The sequence below is a fragment of the Oncorhynchus kisutch genome, linkage group LG6 (genome assembly GCF_002021735.2).
Source record: "Oncorhynchus kisutch isolate 150728-3 linkage group LG6, Okis_V2, whole genome shotgun sequence".
In the NCBI taxonomy this organism is placed as follows: Eukaryota; Metazoa; Chordata; class Actinopteri; order Salmoniformes; family Salmonidae; genus Oncorhynchus; species Oncorhynchus kisutch.
The window spans coordinates 71004575-71018196 of record NC_034179.2 but is presented as its reverse complement, the minus strand read 5'-3'; the positions used below and the strand labels follow the sequence as shown (position 1 = coordinate 71018196).

The window sequence follows — 13622 nt, the reverse complement described above, 5'->3', positions numbered from 1 at the left end:
TAGTGAAGTCAAGGCAAAATTGCCCATGTTGTTACCATGTGGTGGTGAATCAATTGCTGACAATCAGAACACCAACAAGGTCTTAGTAGACACTTTCTACCAGACCTAATTGATTAATGTCACTGACTGGCCACTCACCAGTGTTGCAGAGCAAAATCAGTTACTGGTAAAAAAAAAAAAAAAAACGGCAGCAAGCCTACTTCCAGATATGAGGAGCCTATGACTGCGTTCAGACAGGCAGCCCAATTCTGATATTTTGGCCAATTACATCAGATTTTCATCACATCAGATATTTTTCAGGGCTGATCTGATTGGTCCAATTAGTGAAAGCAATATCAGAATTGGCCTGCCTGTGTAAACGCAGCCATATGCCGCGTTCAGAAAACGGGAAATTCTCCGACTTCCGACATGAGTACGTTCAAAACAACTGGGAACTCTGAGAGAAAAAAAATCTCCGAGTGGGAAAATCGATTTGAACGGTCATCCAATACGGAAATCCAACTTTGGAACCCGGGCATCTTTCTATATATTCGACTTTCCGACCCTAAGATCACTGACATCATGATTTGACCGAGTTCCCCGTTGTTTTGAACGCGGCAATAGATCCCTATGTCCTATAAACATGCTCACGTTCTTGAATTTATTTGAGGCCGTATGTCATACTGTGTGAACCAGCAGAGGGCGTAGTTCCCGTTCTCTAAATTGTTTTTCCACCGCATGACGCTCTCGAACAGCTGCTGATTCCAAGATGACGGATCCTACAGCATCGCCGGAGGATCACTGGAACAAAGTAAGTTTGCTAGTTTAGACAAATGAGACGTGAGGACAAATACGCGGTGTATGACACTGCCATATGTTCGTAGCAAGAATACAGTGTTTGTAATTTGTTACACTTTGCGTGTGTTAGCTAGCTAACAGGTAGCTAGCTAGGTACTAGCGCTTTTGTTTGACTCTTTTCAAGCTTCTTCCCCTTTCGTTACGGTTCTGTTTTGGTCAACTGCTGGCTAGTTGGCCAGCTTGTAGCTTAGTCCTAGTGGACCAGACGGGGGAATTTGTCTGGATTGACAGTGTTTAATTCTGCAAATGGTACTCCCATTATATATCCACAGTTAAGTTACTAAATAAACTTTACAAAACGCTGTTGGTGTGTACAGTTTACGTACACGTCACGATGTACATGTACGCAACGCATGTTTGCAGAGGTTGTGTACATGTTTTTGTCAAGAATACTTGCCCTATTTCAGCCTTGTCTGCACTGGCCGCGTAGGGGCTACTAGTAACTAGCTGCCACCTAGCAGTGGTGTAAACATACTTTAAAGTACTACTTAAGTAGTTTTGGGGGGGCATCTGTACTTGACAACTTTTTTACTTTACTACATCCATAAAGAAAGTAATGTACTTTGTACTCCATACATCTTTTCTGACACCCAAAAGTACAAGTTACATTTTGAATGCTTAGCAGAACAGAAAATTGTGAAATTGACGCACGTATCAGGAGAACATCCTTGTTTATCCCTACTGTATCCGATCTGGCGGACTCACTAAACACACATGCCTCATTTGTAAAGATGTCTGAGTGTTTGCGTTTGGCCCTGACTATCAGTAAAGAACATGGTGCGGTCTAGTTAGCTAAATATGAGGAATTTTGAAATCATTTATCATTTTACTTTTGATACTTAAGTATATTCAAAACTGTATAATTTTAGACATTCTGCTTACATGAATCAAATCAGTGGTGTATTCATTCCGCTGATTATGTTTCTTAAACAGAAGCAAACGAAACTGGGAGGAACCTACCTGTATTTGACCAATAAAAACTCGTTTTAGTTGCAGAACATAACTGTTTGGACAAATGATTACACCCCAGGACTACTGTCAATGGATTATGTTTTATGCATATTGCTGTGTTTGTCTGGGGATTCGATTAAAGTGAAAGTTGATTGAATCAGTTTCTGAACCGGTGCCCTGTGCAAAGTCCACGGCGAAGTCTAGAATCCTACTCTACTTTTCAGCTAATCGGAACTAGGAAACTCGAAAATGTCTGAATTGCTAACTTGTTGAACGCGGCACGTTTTGAACTAAAACCAGGTAGCAAGTCTGACATTATCGAGTTTCCTAATTCAGACTAGCACGTGAATGCGGCAGAAGTCGGCTGAAAAGTATAGAAGGATTCTGTTTCCACATGCAAAAGTGATTGCTTTTGATTTAAATAAAAATCATTTTATCTGCCTTCCCAATAAAAACTAGTTTGACAATTCGAACATATTTGAAAATAATTTATAGGAAAGAGAATTATGTTTCTGGACAATGCATCAATGCTGCCTTGTTGACATGACCAAGCAGCACAGATTACTGTTCCATTTGAGAAGGGAGCTCCTTCACTGCTTTTACCCGTTCATGTCACCGGTTCCCTGTGGTTCAGCATAATCGCATCTGCCCATTGAGTGAGACGGGAAAGAGCCTGTTCTCACCTCCTTATCCACTGTCTTATTCTCTCCTGTCAACACCTGCCATGACTGAACAGAACGACGGGTCTTTCAGTGACAACGGATTTGATCCCAGTGAGTAGTATCCTTTGTCCTAATTGTTCTACCAAAACGTACATTCTATAGCTAGTAGGCTACCAGTCCTGTGGGTAACTGTTGATTAGTAATTGAATGATGTCTGAGCTCTTCATGTTCTCCATTAAGGTTTCTTTGCTGAGAATGCAAGGAAGGATACTGTGGTCTCCAGGGCTAACAGCATTGGGTCCACAAGTGCCTCATCAGTACCAAATACAGGTACTGTGTTTGTCATTTATGTTTCGACAACATGTGTTAGGGAATATTTTTAATCGGCGACGTGGTGTGTGTACTGGATGACTAAACGGTTTGTGTATGTGAGGCAAAGCTGCATATTTTGTGTCCTGATTCAGAAACGACTATTTTATTCATTGTCTTACTCCCTACCCCAACTCTCACTCACACTCTATTCTTTCTTGTTTTTTTTCTATTGCATTTCCAAGTGACCTAGTTTGGTTGGGCGTTGTCCTGTGCTTTATTCTAGCTTGATGTCGGCCTTGAGCCCTAGGGAGGTAGACTGAAACACCTGCTCTTCCTCTCCTCACTGTAGATGATGAAGACAGTGACTACAGGCATGAGACCACATACAAGGAGTCCTACAAAGACCGGAGGAGACAGGCACACACACAGGCCGAGCAGAAACGACGGGATGCTATCAAGGTTTGGCCTCCGATGGGGAGCGGAACAACAGGAGTGTAGATCATTGGGAGGAGGGTAGTTGTGAGAAGGTTGAAAAATATAAAGGATTGGGAGACTCTGATCTCTTCCAATAAATTAAGAGGTTTCTTAGGTGTCCAAATGTAATACTTTTGTAAATTCTAAAATCTGTTTGTCGTGTATGTTTGACTCCACAGAAAGGTTATGATGATCTCCAGTCCATAGTGCCCACCTGCCAGCAGCAGTCTGAGTTTGCCGTGGGGACACAGAAGATCAGCAAGGCCACAGTGCTGCAGAAAAGTACAGTATTCTATATAGATCATTGTACTTCTCAACCAGAACTGTACATTTTATTACTGCAAATTGGCATTCCAGCCAGCCTTTTTATAATGTCAACATACTATAAATATTTATAAAGGATCCCACCCTAAGCTGCAGTTTTCCTCCCTGATAGAAATGCTTTAAGTCCAGAAATCCCTGACTGGTTGTTTCTGTGCCTCCTGCTGCAGCTATCGACTACATCCAGTTTCTGCACAAGGAGAAGAAGAAGCAGGAGGAGGACATGTCTATGCTGAGAAAGGAAGTGATGGCACTGAAGATCATGAAAACGTTAGTCGCCAGCCCAATAAATCTGTTACTACAGTGTGATACTGTAAAGTGTCAAAGCAGAGAGGGAGAGCTGCAGGGTGAATATTAAAGATATTAGCTGTGATAGATTAAATATGTATAAGTTAGGTTTCATTTACCTGATAACTCATGCATGTGGGTTCATGGTGGATCGCATAGGCTATTTCAGGTCAGGCCTGGCAGACGGGCCTTATCAGAGGGGGAAATGCCTCAGCCCACGCTCTGCTCCAGCAGAGATAAGTCCAGGAGAGCAGTCAACGGGGTTGGTTTTACCCAAACAACAATTGGGACATGACCCTCAGAGCGTTTTACTGCGGAGGGAGGCCCCTCATACAGGAACATCTGAATGGCTTGAACTGCTGTCTAATCCATTTATTTTCCTGAAGAGACACAGAAGCCTCATTTTATAAGTTTTGAATTGTGCAGTCATTTATGTTATTATTTGACAGCATCAGGGTTCTATGCTGACCACATTTTTTTTCTTTTTTTTTTTACAAGGAGCACGTGTGCGCCTAAGTTGAAAAATGTAAGTGCACACAGAAATTTTAAGAGCATAATGAAAAATGAGGTTTTAAAGCTAAAATCCTACATTTTTCTAGGTGCACTGGTGTGCCTAAATTAGATTACATTTATGTGCATATGCGAGTAAAATGGTCGCACTGTAGAGCCTTGAATATGTGCTATCATAGTTGTGTAAATATATTAGCACGGTCAGTAGCTAGGTTTCCATCCATTTCATGCAAATAAACTATGCACATTTTCCCACCAGAGATGTTTTTCCACCATATAAACTTGTTGCGGATAAAAGGCTGTGCGTGATGACGTAGTGCACATACAAACACCTTTGAGGTAAAATTCCGATTGAACTGAATAGAAAATACAAGTTAAATGGGTTTCCATCACATTTTCAACTCTACTGATGGGTTTCTCCAAATAAATTGTTAGTGAGGTTCCACTCAGGTATTGGCAGTGGTCTCTAGCCAACAGCTCGCAGATACAGTGAGGGTTTAGCCTTCATGGCAGCTTTGTCAAACGGCAGCTGGATATTAATTGGAAAGGAGCATCAGGCTCATCAACTTGCACTTTCACCACCCTGTGAAGTTCATTAATCTGTAGTGTAATAAACGGCATACTTTCCCAATGCGTTATAGTGGGACGACCACACGTCATCGCGTGACAAGTTTACTTCGATATGATGGTTATTATATTGATGTTTGCTCATTAAAAGCTTTTCCACTGACATAATCAATTTTAGACACAAAGATCCCACCTTGTCTGGCGTATTGTGTTTTGTCTGCATTTTGGAAAGCTTACCGACACTTTCTGTTTCAATCAAGCCTGTCGTGACTTAAAAAAAACTTTTTTATCCGACATGTACTTTACACACATAAAAAGTTGGATGGAAACCTGGTTAGAAATGGTCAGCTGTAGTTGAACAGGTTACTTAAACAATAAGGCCTGAGGAGGTGTGGCACAGTGCCTGGATCCAGCCCTTCGTGGTATACAGTGTCTTCAGAAAGTACTTGTACCCTTTGATTTATTCCATAGTTTGTTGTGTTAGAACCTGAATTCAAGATGGATTAAATTATATAGTACCAGTCAAGTTTGGACACACCTACTTATTTAAGGATAATAGTGGAGACATCAAAACTATGAGAAAGCAGTAACCAAAAAAGTGTTAAACAAATCTAAATATTATTTAGATTCCTCAAAGTAGCCATATGCTGAGCACTTGTTGGCTGCTTTTGCTTATCTCTGCGGTCCAACTCATCCCGAACCGTCTCAATTGGGTTGAGGTTGGGTGATTGTGGAGGCCATGTCATCTGATGCAGCACTCCATCACTCTCCTTCTTGGTCAAATAGCCCTTCCACAGCCTGGAGGTGTGTTGGGTCATTGTCCTGTTGAAAAACAAGTGATAGTCCACCAACGCAAACCAGATGGGATGGTGTATCGCTGCAGAATGCTGTGGTAGCCATGCTGGTTAAGTGTGCCTTGAATTCTAAATAAATCAGTGTCACCAGCAAAGCACCATCACACCGGCTCCTCCATGGTGGGAATCACACATTGCGGAGGTTAACCGTTCACCTACTCTGTGTCTCACAAACCAAAAATCTCAAATTTGGACTCATCAGACAAAGGACAGATTTCCACCGGTCTAATGTCCATTGCTCATGTTTCTTGGCCCAAGCAAGTCTCTTCTTATTGGTGTCCTTTAGCAGTGGTTTCTTTCCAGCAATTTGATCATGAAGGCCTGATTCACGCAGTCTCCTCTGAACAGTTGTGTCTGTCACTTGAACTCGGAAGCATTTATTTGGGCTGCAATGTCTGAGGCTGGTAAGTCTCTAATGAACTTATTCTCTGCAGCAGTGGTTACTCTGTGTCTTCCTTTCCTGTGGCGGTCCTCATGAGAGAGCGTTTTATCATAGCGCTTGATGGTTTTTGCGACTGCACCTGGAACTTTCTTAAAATTGTCCGTATTGACTGACCTTCATGTCTTAAAGTAATGATGGACTGTTGTTTCTCTTTTCTTATTTGAGCTGTTCTTGCCATAATATGGACTTGGTCTTTTACCCAATAGGGCTATCTTCTGTATACCACCCCTATCTTGTCACAACACAACTGATTGGCTCAAATCTATTAACAAGGGGAAAAAATCCACAAATTCACTTTTAGCAAGGCAACCTGTTTTTAATTGAAATGCATTCCAGGTGACTACCTCATGAAGTTGGTTGAGAGAATGCAAAGCTGTCAAGACAAAGGGTGGCTACTTTGAAGAATGTCAAATATAAAATATATTTTTATTTGTTTAAAACGTTTTTGGTTACTACATGATTCCATATGTGTAATTTCATAGTTTTGATGTCTTCACTATTATTCTACAATGTAGAAAACACTTAAAACCCAGGAAGGAGTAGGTGTGTGTGTGTGTGTGTGTATATATATATATATATATATATATATATTTAAAAAATTCACCCATCTAAACACAGTACCCTAAAACAGCAAAGCGAAAAAAAAATTGTTGAAGGTTTAGCAAATTTATTGAAAATTAAATACAGACATGTCTAATTTACTTAAGTATTCACACCCCTGAGACAATATGTTAGAATCACCTTTGGCAGCTATTACAGCTGTGAGTCTTTCTGGGTAAGTCTCTAAACAGCTTTGCACACCTGGATTGTACAATATTTGCACTGTCTAATTGGTTGTTAATCATTATCTATATCATTATCATTATCTATATCAATTTAATCTATTTTAAATTCAGGCTGTAACACAACAAAATTGAAGTCATGGTGAAGTATCATAACTTTCTGAAAGCACTGTATTGGCTGCATGCCATAAACCACTAAGGTGCCTTATTGCTATTATAAACCGGTCAACAACATGAATATAGCAAGAAATATTTATTGCGTCAAACCCATGGTATATTGTCATATATACACACGGCTGGAATTCTGTTTCAGCCAATTAGCATCCAGTACCCAAACTACCCGGTTTATAATATGTGTTTAACCTGTGTGTTGTAGGAACTATGAGCACATAGTGAAGGCCCACCAGAACAACCCTCAGCAGGGGGAGGAGCAGGTGTCGGACCATGTCAAGTTCAGCGTGTTTCAGAGCATCATGGACTCCCTGTTCCAGTCCTTCAGCAGGTCTGTGTCTGTGGCCAGCTTCCAGGAGCTGTCCGCCTGCGTCTTCAGCTGGATCGAGGAGCACTGCAAGCCTCAGGTAGGACACTCAATATACGGTACTGCTGGGGGATTCTCGCTGCTGGTGGATGGATGACGCACCAAATCATGTAAGGTTTTATTTAAGGTAATGGTCTTTATGTGATAATCATGGCATTTTGGTGTATTTTCTACTCAAGGATGGTATTTTGGACTTCCGTCTGACTCCAACAGGTCAAAACTATCACCACTGTAGGCTATAATTGACATGCCAGCCACCCTGTCTTGCTCTGAGGATGGATGACTGACTATGTTGAGTTGACAGCTGTGTAAGGTAATCCATATTTGTCCTCTTTTCCTTCCCAGTCATTGCGTGAGTTTGTGGTGGGAGTTCTCCGGCAGCTCAACAGCCAGCTGTATTAATGCAGCCAAGGTGTAAACTCAGGACAGGAATCTCCCCTCAGGGATGGAGCCGGGGCCTACCCTGGGTTCTCAGGGTCTGGTAGAGACCTCACATATCAGTCTATCGTGTTCCCTCCTGGCCTGCAGTATTTAAGTTGTTAACGCTTACTCAACTCACCACCAGTCTGCAGCAGGGTTGGGTGTTTCCTGTCTAGTCAGGTCAAATCCAGCCCAGCATTGTCTGTGGTTTTAGACATCAGGGTTTTTTATTGCGTTCCCTAATGTTTACATTCACCACAAATCAGGGGTTGGAACCACTTTTTTTTATTTTTTATTGTTCCATTCCAAACCTGTTTTTTGTTTTGTTCCAGTGTTCAAATCAGCATAAAGCTCTGAACGGGTCAAATCAAATCCAAGAGTTGTGAGTTAAAATATTCTATTCAAACAAGTTGTGATGGTATGAGAATTGTTAAATGTTCATCATTGATTGCTGTTGTGTCCATGCTGTGACAGAATCAAGCATATCTGTAAGTCTGTTACTGCAGCTTTTTGCCTTTTCATCTTTATTGGCAAAAAAAGATACGGTAGAATAGTGATTCATAAATAGTTCTGTATTAAAACAGAATCTCTGGCCAGGATTCAATCAGATTAGTGGTAAATGCATAGCTGATCATTACTTTTGTTTAGGTGGTGTTGGAGGTGTAACGGCGTTTTATTAAATGTATTTAACTGACTTGCCTAGTTTAATAAAAGTTAAGAACAAATGATTATTTACGATGAAGGTGTTAGAGCTGTCAAATCTACAAGAAGCTCCTGGCGTTGCCATTGGATGCAGCACCAAGTCACATTCGTAGAAATCTCTTGCAGAAGTGTTACAAATTATAACAGTGAACTGTGAGAAATCCCGATGTAATTTCTATGTAGCCGACACTTTCTTGTTCTGAACTTGTAAGGTGGCTGGGATATAAGGACGGGTGTGGTTTCATGACAACGACCACAAGAGCAGCCGCTTAACAATTTGACAGCTTCAACAGTTACACCACCTAAACAAAAGCAATGTGTTTGTCGGCTGATGCAGGTTGCTGCAGATCTGATTGAATCCTGGCCTCAAACAGTCAATCATGTAAAAATGTAATGTGAAGAATTTGGTGATTGATTTTGACAATGTGCTCAGGAGAACTTGTACCAAATGTTTCAGGACCTTCTGGTAAACCTAACCGATGTGAATGTTTAATCAGTGTAATCACCAGACTTTAAAAAGGGATTTTATACGACAAGTCTTTGTGCTGGCATCAATAAATCAGGTCTACTGTTACGTTTTTTTTGTTGCTGATTTGGACAAGAATTTGATGAAAGTATTTCATATGAATGATTTTTAATTGCAAAATAAACTAAAGTATACACCTGCACAAGGTATTTTATTACAAAACATTACAAATTTACAAATTGTAATTAGTTACTCCTGAAATGAGTTTTGATGGCATAATACTCCCTCAGAATTGACATTCAAGTCAAAAGTAAACAAAGATCCTCCAACATTGTCAGGTACTTGGCATAGCAACTTTACAGTCCTCATCAGTCTCCACACCAACTTCTTCCTAAACAGAACACAAAGATGCTGACATCTCAGGTTGACAAATAGAGTTAACATTTGTCTGCCTCATGGTGATGAACAATATCTCGTTTCCCAAATAAAAACAATAGAATTGATGTGTAGAACTGTCACTGTAGAGCTGTATGTTTTGCAGAGCATCTTACCAGAAATTGCTTCTTGGTCTTGGGGTATCCCTCCAAAATGGAACCCATCATATCAGATGCCTGAGAGGAACAGAGACAGAATCTGACTATTTGTTCTGGTTTCCTTCTCTGGCACGAATACTCTTATGGCTTTGATCAAGTAAGGGCTCTATTCAATCCAAATTGCGGAAGTACAGCGCGTAAGGCAATGTTCCTGCGTTTAGCGGAGACTGCATTCACGGTAAATGGTGCATGTCTGCTTGATCGGGAATGACCTTTACATTTTATCACACAATCTGTAAATCTTCAGCAATACAGCTGGAATAGAGCCCTAAAATAAATAAATCACCAGTCTCTTCCTCTTCTTCCACTCTTTCACGTAGAGATGTCTCTCCTTGTAAACCTGAAGGAAAGACGCATGAGCACAGTATATGGGGGGGGGGGGGAGTGTTTTGTATTTGAACCCAGGTCTGATTGTGACCCATACCATCTCCTTCTGCTCTGGTGTGACATGATTGGTCGCCGACTTGATCTTCTCCAGGTGCTCCCTGTAACCAGAACACTCTGCTTTCAGCTCCTTGATCTCTGACATCATTTCCTCTGTGGTCAGGGAGCTGTTGAGCTCCTTCAGCTCTGCAATCAGAGATAAGAGTATGTCAGATTGTCCAGTGTGTGGGTAGGGTGCTGATAGGGCCAAAGAGGGGAGCCCTACCTGTGTCCAGCTGTCTGCAGCCCTGAGAGATAGCCTGCACCTGTGTGCTGAGGTCAGAGATGTGACTGTCGATGGCCTTCAGATCTGCCTCACTCACCTCTGCAAACTGGGCCTGTTGGCAGTCAAATATATTCTGGTAGTTACTTTTACCGGTTAGTTTTTTAATTGCTTTGGTGCAATTTTCACAACTCTTAGTTCAAAACAGATCATCAGAGGCAGTTAACACATTTTCAATTGACTATAACACATATCAGTCACTTTTTCATCAAACTTCACACTGCTTTACTACAATTGTATTGGCCAATACAGAACTGTAATAGCCATAATATATACGTTTACATAGACACTTATCCAAAGTGACAAAACTCCACACATTTTGGTATGTGTCCCCAGTGGGAATCGAACCCACAACTCTGCTGTTAGTGCCACGCGCTTATGAACTGAGCCACGTACAGGACCACTACAATACTTAAGTACAAAACTATGAAATACTTGATTATACTTAATACAACACAGGTGGAAGATGTATGCTTACCATCCCCATGTGAGAACCACCCTCATTCAGGCCATGGATGAGGCATGCAATGATTTAAATCCAGACCTACAGTACCAGTCTAAGGTTTGGACACACCTTCTCATTCAAGGGTTTTTCTGAATTTTTACTATTTTCTACAATGTGGAATAATAGTGAAGACATCACAACTATGAAATAACACATATGGAATCAAATAGTAACCAAATAATATATTTTATGAGATTCTTCAAAGTAGCCACCCTTTGCCTTGACAGCTTTGCACACTTGGCATCATCAACCAGCTTCATGAGGTAGTCACCTGGAATGCATTTCAATTAACAGGTGTGCCTTTTAAATATAATTTGTGGAATTTCTTTCATTCTTAATGAGTTTTAGCCAGTGGTGTTGTGACAAGGTAGGTAGGTATACAGGGTATACAGAAGATAGGCCTATTTGGTAAAAGACCAAGTCCATATAATGGCAAGGACAGCTAAAATAAGCAAAGAGAAATGACAGTCCATCATTACGTTAAGACAGGAAGGTCAGTCAATATAGAACATTTCAAGAACTTGGAAAGTTTCTTCAAGTGCAGTCGCAAAAACCAAAAGGCGCTACGATGAAACTGGCTCTCATGAGGACCGTCACAGGAAAGGAAGACCCAGTTACCTCTGCTGCAAGAGGATAAGTTCATGAGTAAACTGCACCTCAGATTGCAGCCCAAATAAATGCTTCACAGAGGCCAAATAACAGACATCTCAACATCAACTGTTCAGAGGAGACCGCATGAATCAGGCCTTCATGGTCGAATTGCTGCAAAGAAACCACTACTAAAGGACACCAATAAGAAGACTTGCTTGGGCCAAGAAACACAAGAAATTGACATTAGACCAGTGGAAATCTGTCCTTTGGTCTGATGAGTCCAAATGTGAGATCTTTGGTTCCAACCGCTGTGTCTTTGTGAGACGCAGAGTAGGTGAATGGATGATCTCCACATGTGTGGTTCCCACCATGATGCAGGTGTGGAGGTGCTTTGCTTTTGACACCATCTGTAATTTATTTAGTATTCAAGGCACACTTAACCAGCATGGCTACCACAGAATTCTGCAGTGATATGTCATCCCATCTGGTTTGCTCTGAGTGGGGCTATGATTTGTTTTTCAATAGGACAATGACCTCCAGGCTGTGTAAGGGCTATTTGACCAAGAAAGAGTTTGATAGAGTGCTGCATCAGATGACCTGGCCTCCACAATCACCCGACCTCAGCCCAATTGAGATGGTTTGGAATGAGTTGGACTGCAGAGTGAAGAAAAAACAGCCAAAAAGTGCTCAGCGTGGGAACTCCTTCAAGACTGTTGGAAAATCATTCCTCATGAAACTGGTTGAGAGAATGCCAAGAGTGTGCAAAGCTGTCATCAAGGCAAAGGGTAGCTACTTTGAAGAAACTCAAATATGTTTAACACTTTTTTGGTTACTACCTGATTCAATGTGTTGTTTCATAGTTTGTAGAAAATACTAAAAATAAAGAAAATCGCTTGAATAAGTAGGTGTGTTCAAACTTTGGACTGGTACTGTATGTGAGGTTTGGATAGAAAATTATCAATTTTTATGGGTAGTACAAGTGTATTGCCTAATGTGAAAACAGTGTACTGTAATTTACAGTACTGTAGCATACTACATTCAAAGGGCAATTTTGAAACATCTTACATTTTCTGCCATTGGAGTATGTTAAAATAAGAAAATATGTTGTGTTTTGGTGATCAAACCAATGTACTAATTTCACAGTAAACTTATGTTGGATCAATGGTTGTGTGGTGAAAGAGGTCTCCAAACAAAATGAATGAAGGGTATTGAATGGAAGACTGGAAAACAGTTGAGTTTTTTTTTTTTTTTTTTTTTTTTTTTTTACAAATTCCCCACATACTTGTGAAAATAGCACCAAAGAGAGAGAAAAAAACGAATTACCAAAACAGAAAAGATTCAGATCAGCAGTGGCTACATATTTCCATCAACATATACAGTACGCATTAACGTGCTGCTCTGATACTCAGCCTGGATCACCTGATCAGCAAAGTAGATCTTTTGCTTCCCATAGGTTTTCTCTTTGATCTTCCCTTCCAGTGCCAACTGTTCCATGGCTTTAACCACAGCCTACCAGGATAGGAATGAGTAATCAAATATACATTTGAATTTATACATGCTGAAAATCGTATCACTGGCTCAGAACAGTTTAGCCTTTCTCACCGTCTTTCCCAGGCCGTGCTGCTTCTGTAAATTGTTAAAGACATCTTGGGCACTGTAAGGGCGGTTCTTCTCGTTCAGGTAAGCAAATATGACTGTTAAACCTGACAATAAAAACACAAAACAGTGACCTGTATAACTTCTAGCTGTTGTATGGATTTATCAGTGCAGATCAGTATGCTAGGTTGCTGTACTGGTTCTAACTTGGCTAACGTTAGCTAAATCGGTTAGGAAAACCGTCTGTCGTGTTTGGCAACATACCAGACGCAATCAATGTAGCAACCAGGTAAAATAAAAATATGAAAACTCATACCTCCGTTGTCTTTTTTGCTCATTTTCTTTATTCTGTGAGCTATAAGCTATCGCTAACTAACTTGTGCTAGCTAGCGGTGCAATAACTATTTATCTATCTTGAGTTTCGCGCGCCGTGATGCATTGTGGGTGTCCAGGCTTTACATACGTCATATCAAAACAAAAGCTTGTTTTCGTCACCCTCCGCCTC

At 40.8% G+C, this 13622-nt stretch overlaps 2 protein-coding genes across 4 annotated transcripts; one reads left to right on the top strand and one right to left on the bottom strand.

Moving 5' to 3' along the window:
* The first annotated feature begins 391 nt into the window (after positions 1 to 391).
* On the top strand, positions 392 to 9328 carry LOC109893338 (max-like protein X). Of its 2 annotated transcripts, none has more exons than XM_020486523.2 (8): positions 392 to 790; positions 2525 to 2561; positions 2691 to 2780; positions 3112 to 3221; positions 3416 to 3518; positions 3728 to 3827; positions 7377 to 7578; positions 7884 to 9328. In XM_020486523.2, the coding sequence occupies exons 1-8, from the start codon at positions 749 to 751 to the stop codon at positions 7938 to 7940; spliced, it is 741 nt and encodes a 246-aa protein (XP_020342112.1). In that variant the 5' UTR covers positions 392 to 748; the 3' UTR covers positions 7941 to 9328. The 2 variants fall into 2 exon arrangements, with proteins under 2 accessions (XP_020342112.1, XP_031683202.1); XM_031827342.1 differs by having other exon boundaries at positions 480 to 790; positions 2423 to 2561; positions 7884 to 9238.
* On the bottom strand, positions 9120 to 13583 carry psmc3ip (PSMC3 interacting protein). 2 transcript variants are annotated; one of them, XM_020486524.2, is made up of 8 exons: positions 13434 to 13583; positions 13124 to 13224; positions 12941 to 13030; positions 10369 to 10480; positions 10144 to 10289; positions 10006 to 10059; positions 9678 to 9737; positions 9120 to 9513 (listed from the first exon to the last, which is right to left on the bottom strand). In XM_020486524.2, the coding sequence occupies exons 1-8, from the start codon at positions 13453 to 13455 to the stop codon at positions 9376 to 9378; spliced, it is 723 nt and encodes a 240-aa protein (XP_020342113.1). In that variant the 5' UTR covers positions 13456 to 13583; the 3' UTR covers positions 9120 to 9375. The 2 variants fall into 2 exon arrangements, with proteins under 2 accessions (XP_020342113.1, XP_020342114.1); XM_020486525.2 differs by having other exon boundaries at positions 9283 to 9517; positions 13434 to 13557.
* Positions 13584 to 13622: the final 39 nt, after the last annotated feature.

Excerpts from the sequence above, each read along its gene's own strand:
- LOC109893338 (XM_031827342.1), top strand. The coding sequence starts at position 749 with ATGACGGATCCTACAGCATCGCCGGAGGATCACTGGAACAAA. Across the intron at positions 2,562-2,690 it reads TGACAACGGATTTGATCCCA|GTTTCTTTGCTGAGAATGCA; the intron begins GTGAGTAGTATC and ends TTCTCCATTAAG. Across the intron at positions 3,828-7,376 it reads GCACTGAAGATCATGAAAAC|GAACTATGAGCACATAGTGA; the intron begins GTTAGTCGCCAG and ends TGTGTGTTGTAG.
- psmc3ip (XM_020486524.2), bottom strand. The coding sequence starts at position 13,455 with ATGAGCAAAAAAGACAACGGAG. Across the intron at positions 10,481-12,940 it reads AGATCTACTTTGCTGATCAG|GCCCAGTTTGCAGAGGTGAG; the intron begins GTGATCCAGGCT and ends GACTGCCAACAG. Across the intron at positions 9,514-9,677 it reads AGACCAAGAAGCAATTTCTG|AAGTTGGTGTGGAGACTGAT; the intron begins GTAAGATGCTCT and ends CTGTTTAGGAAG.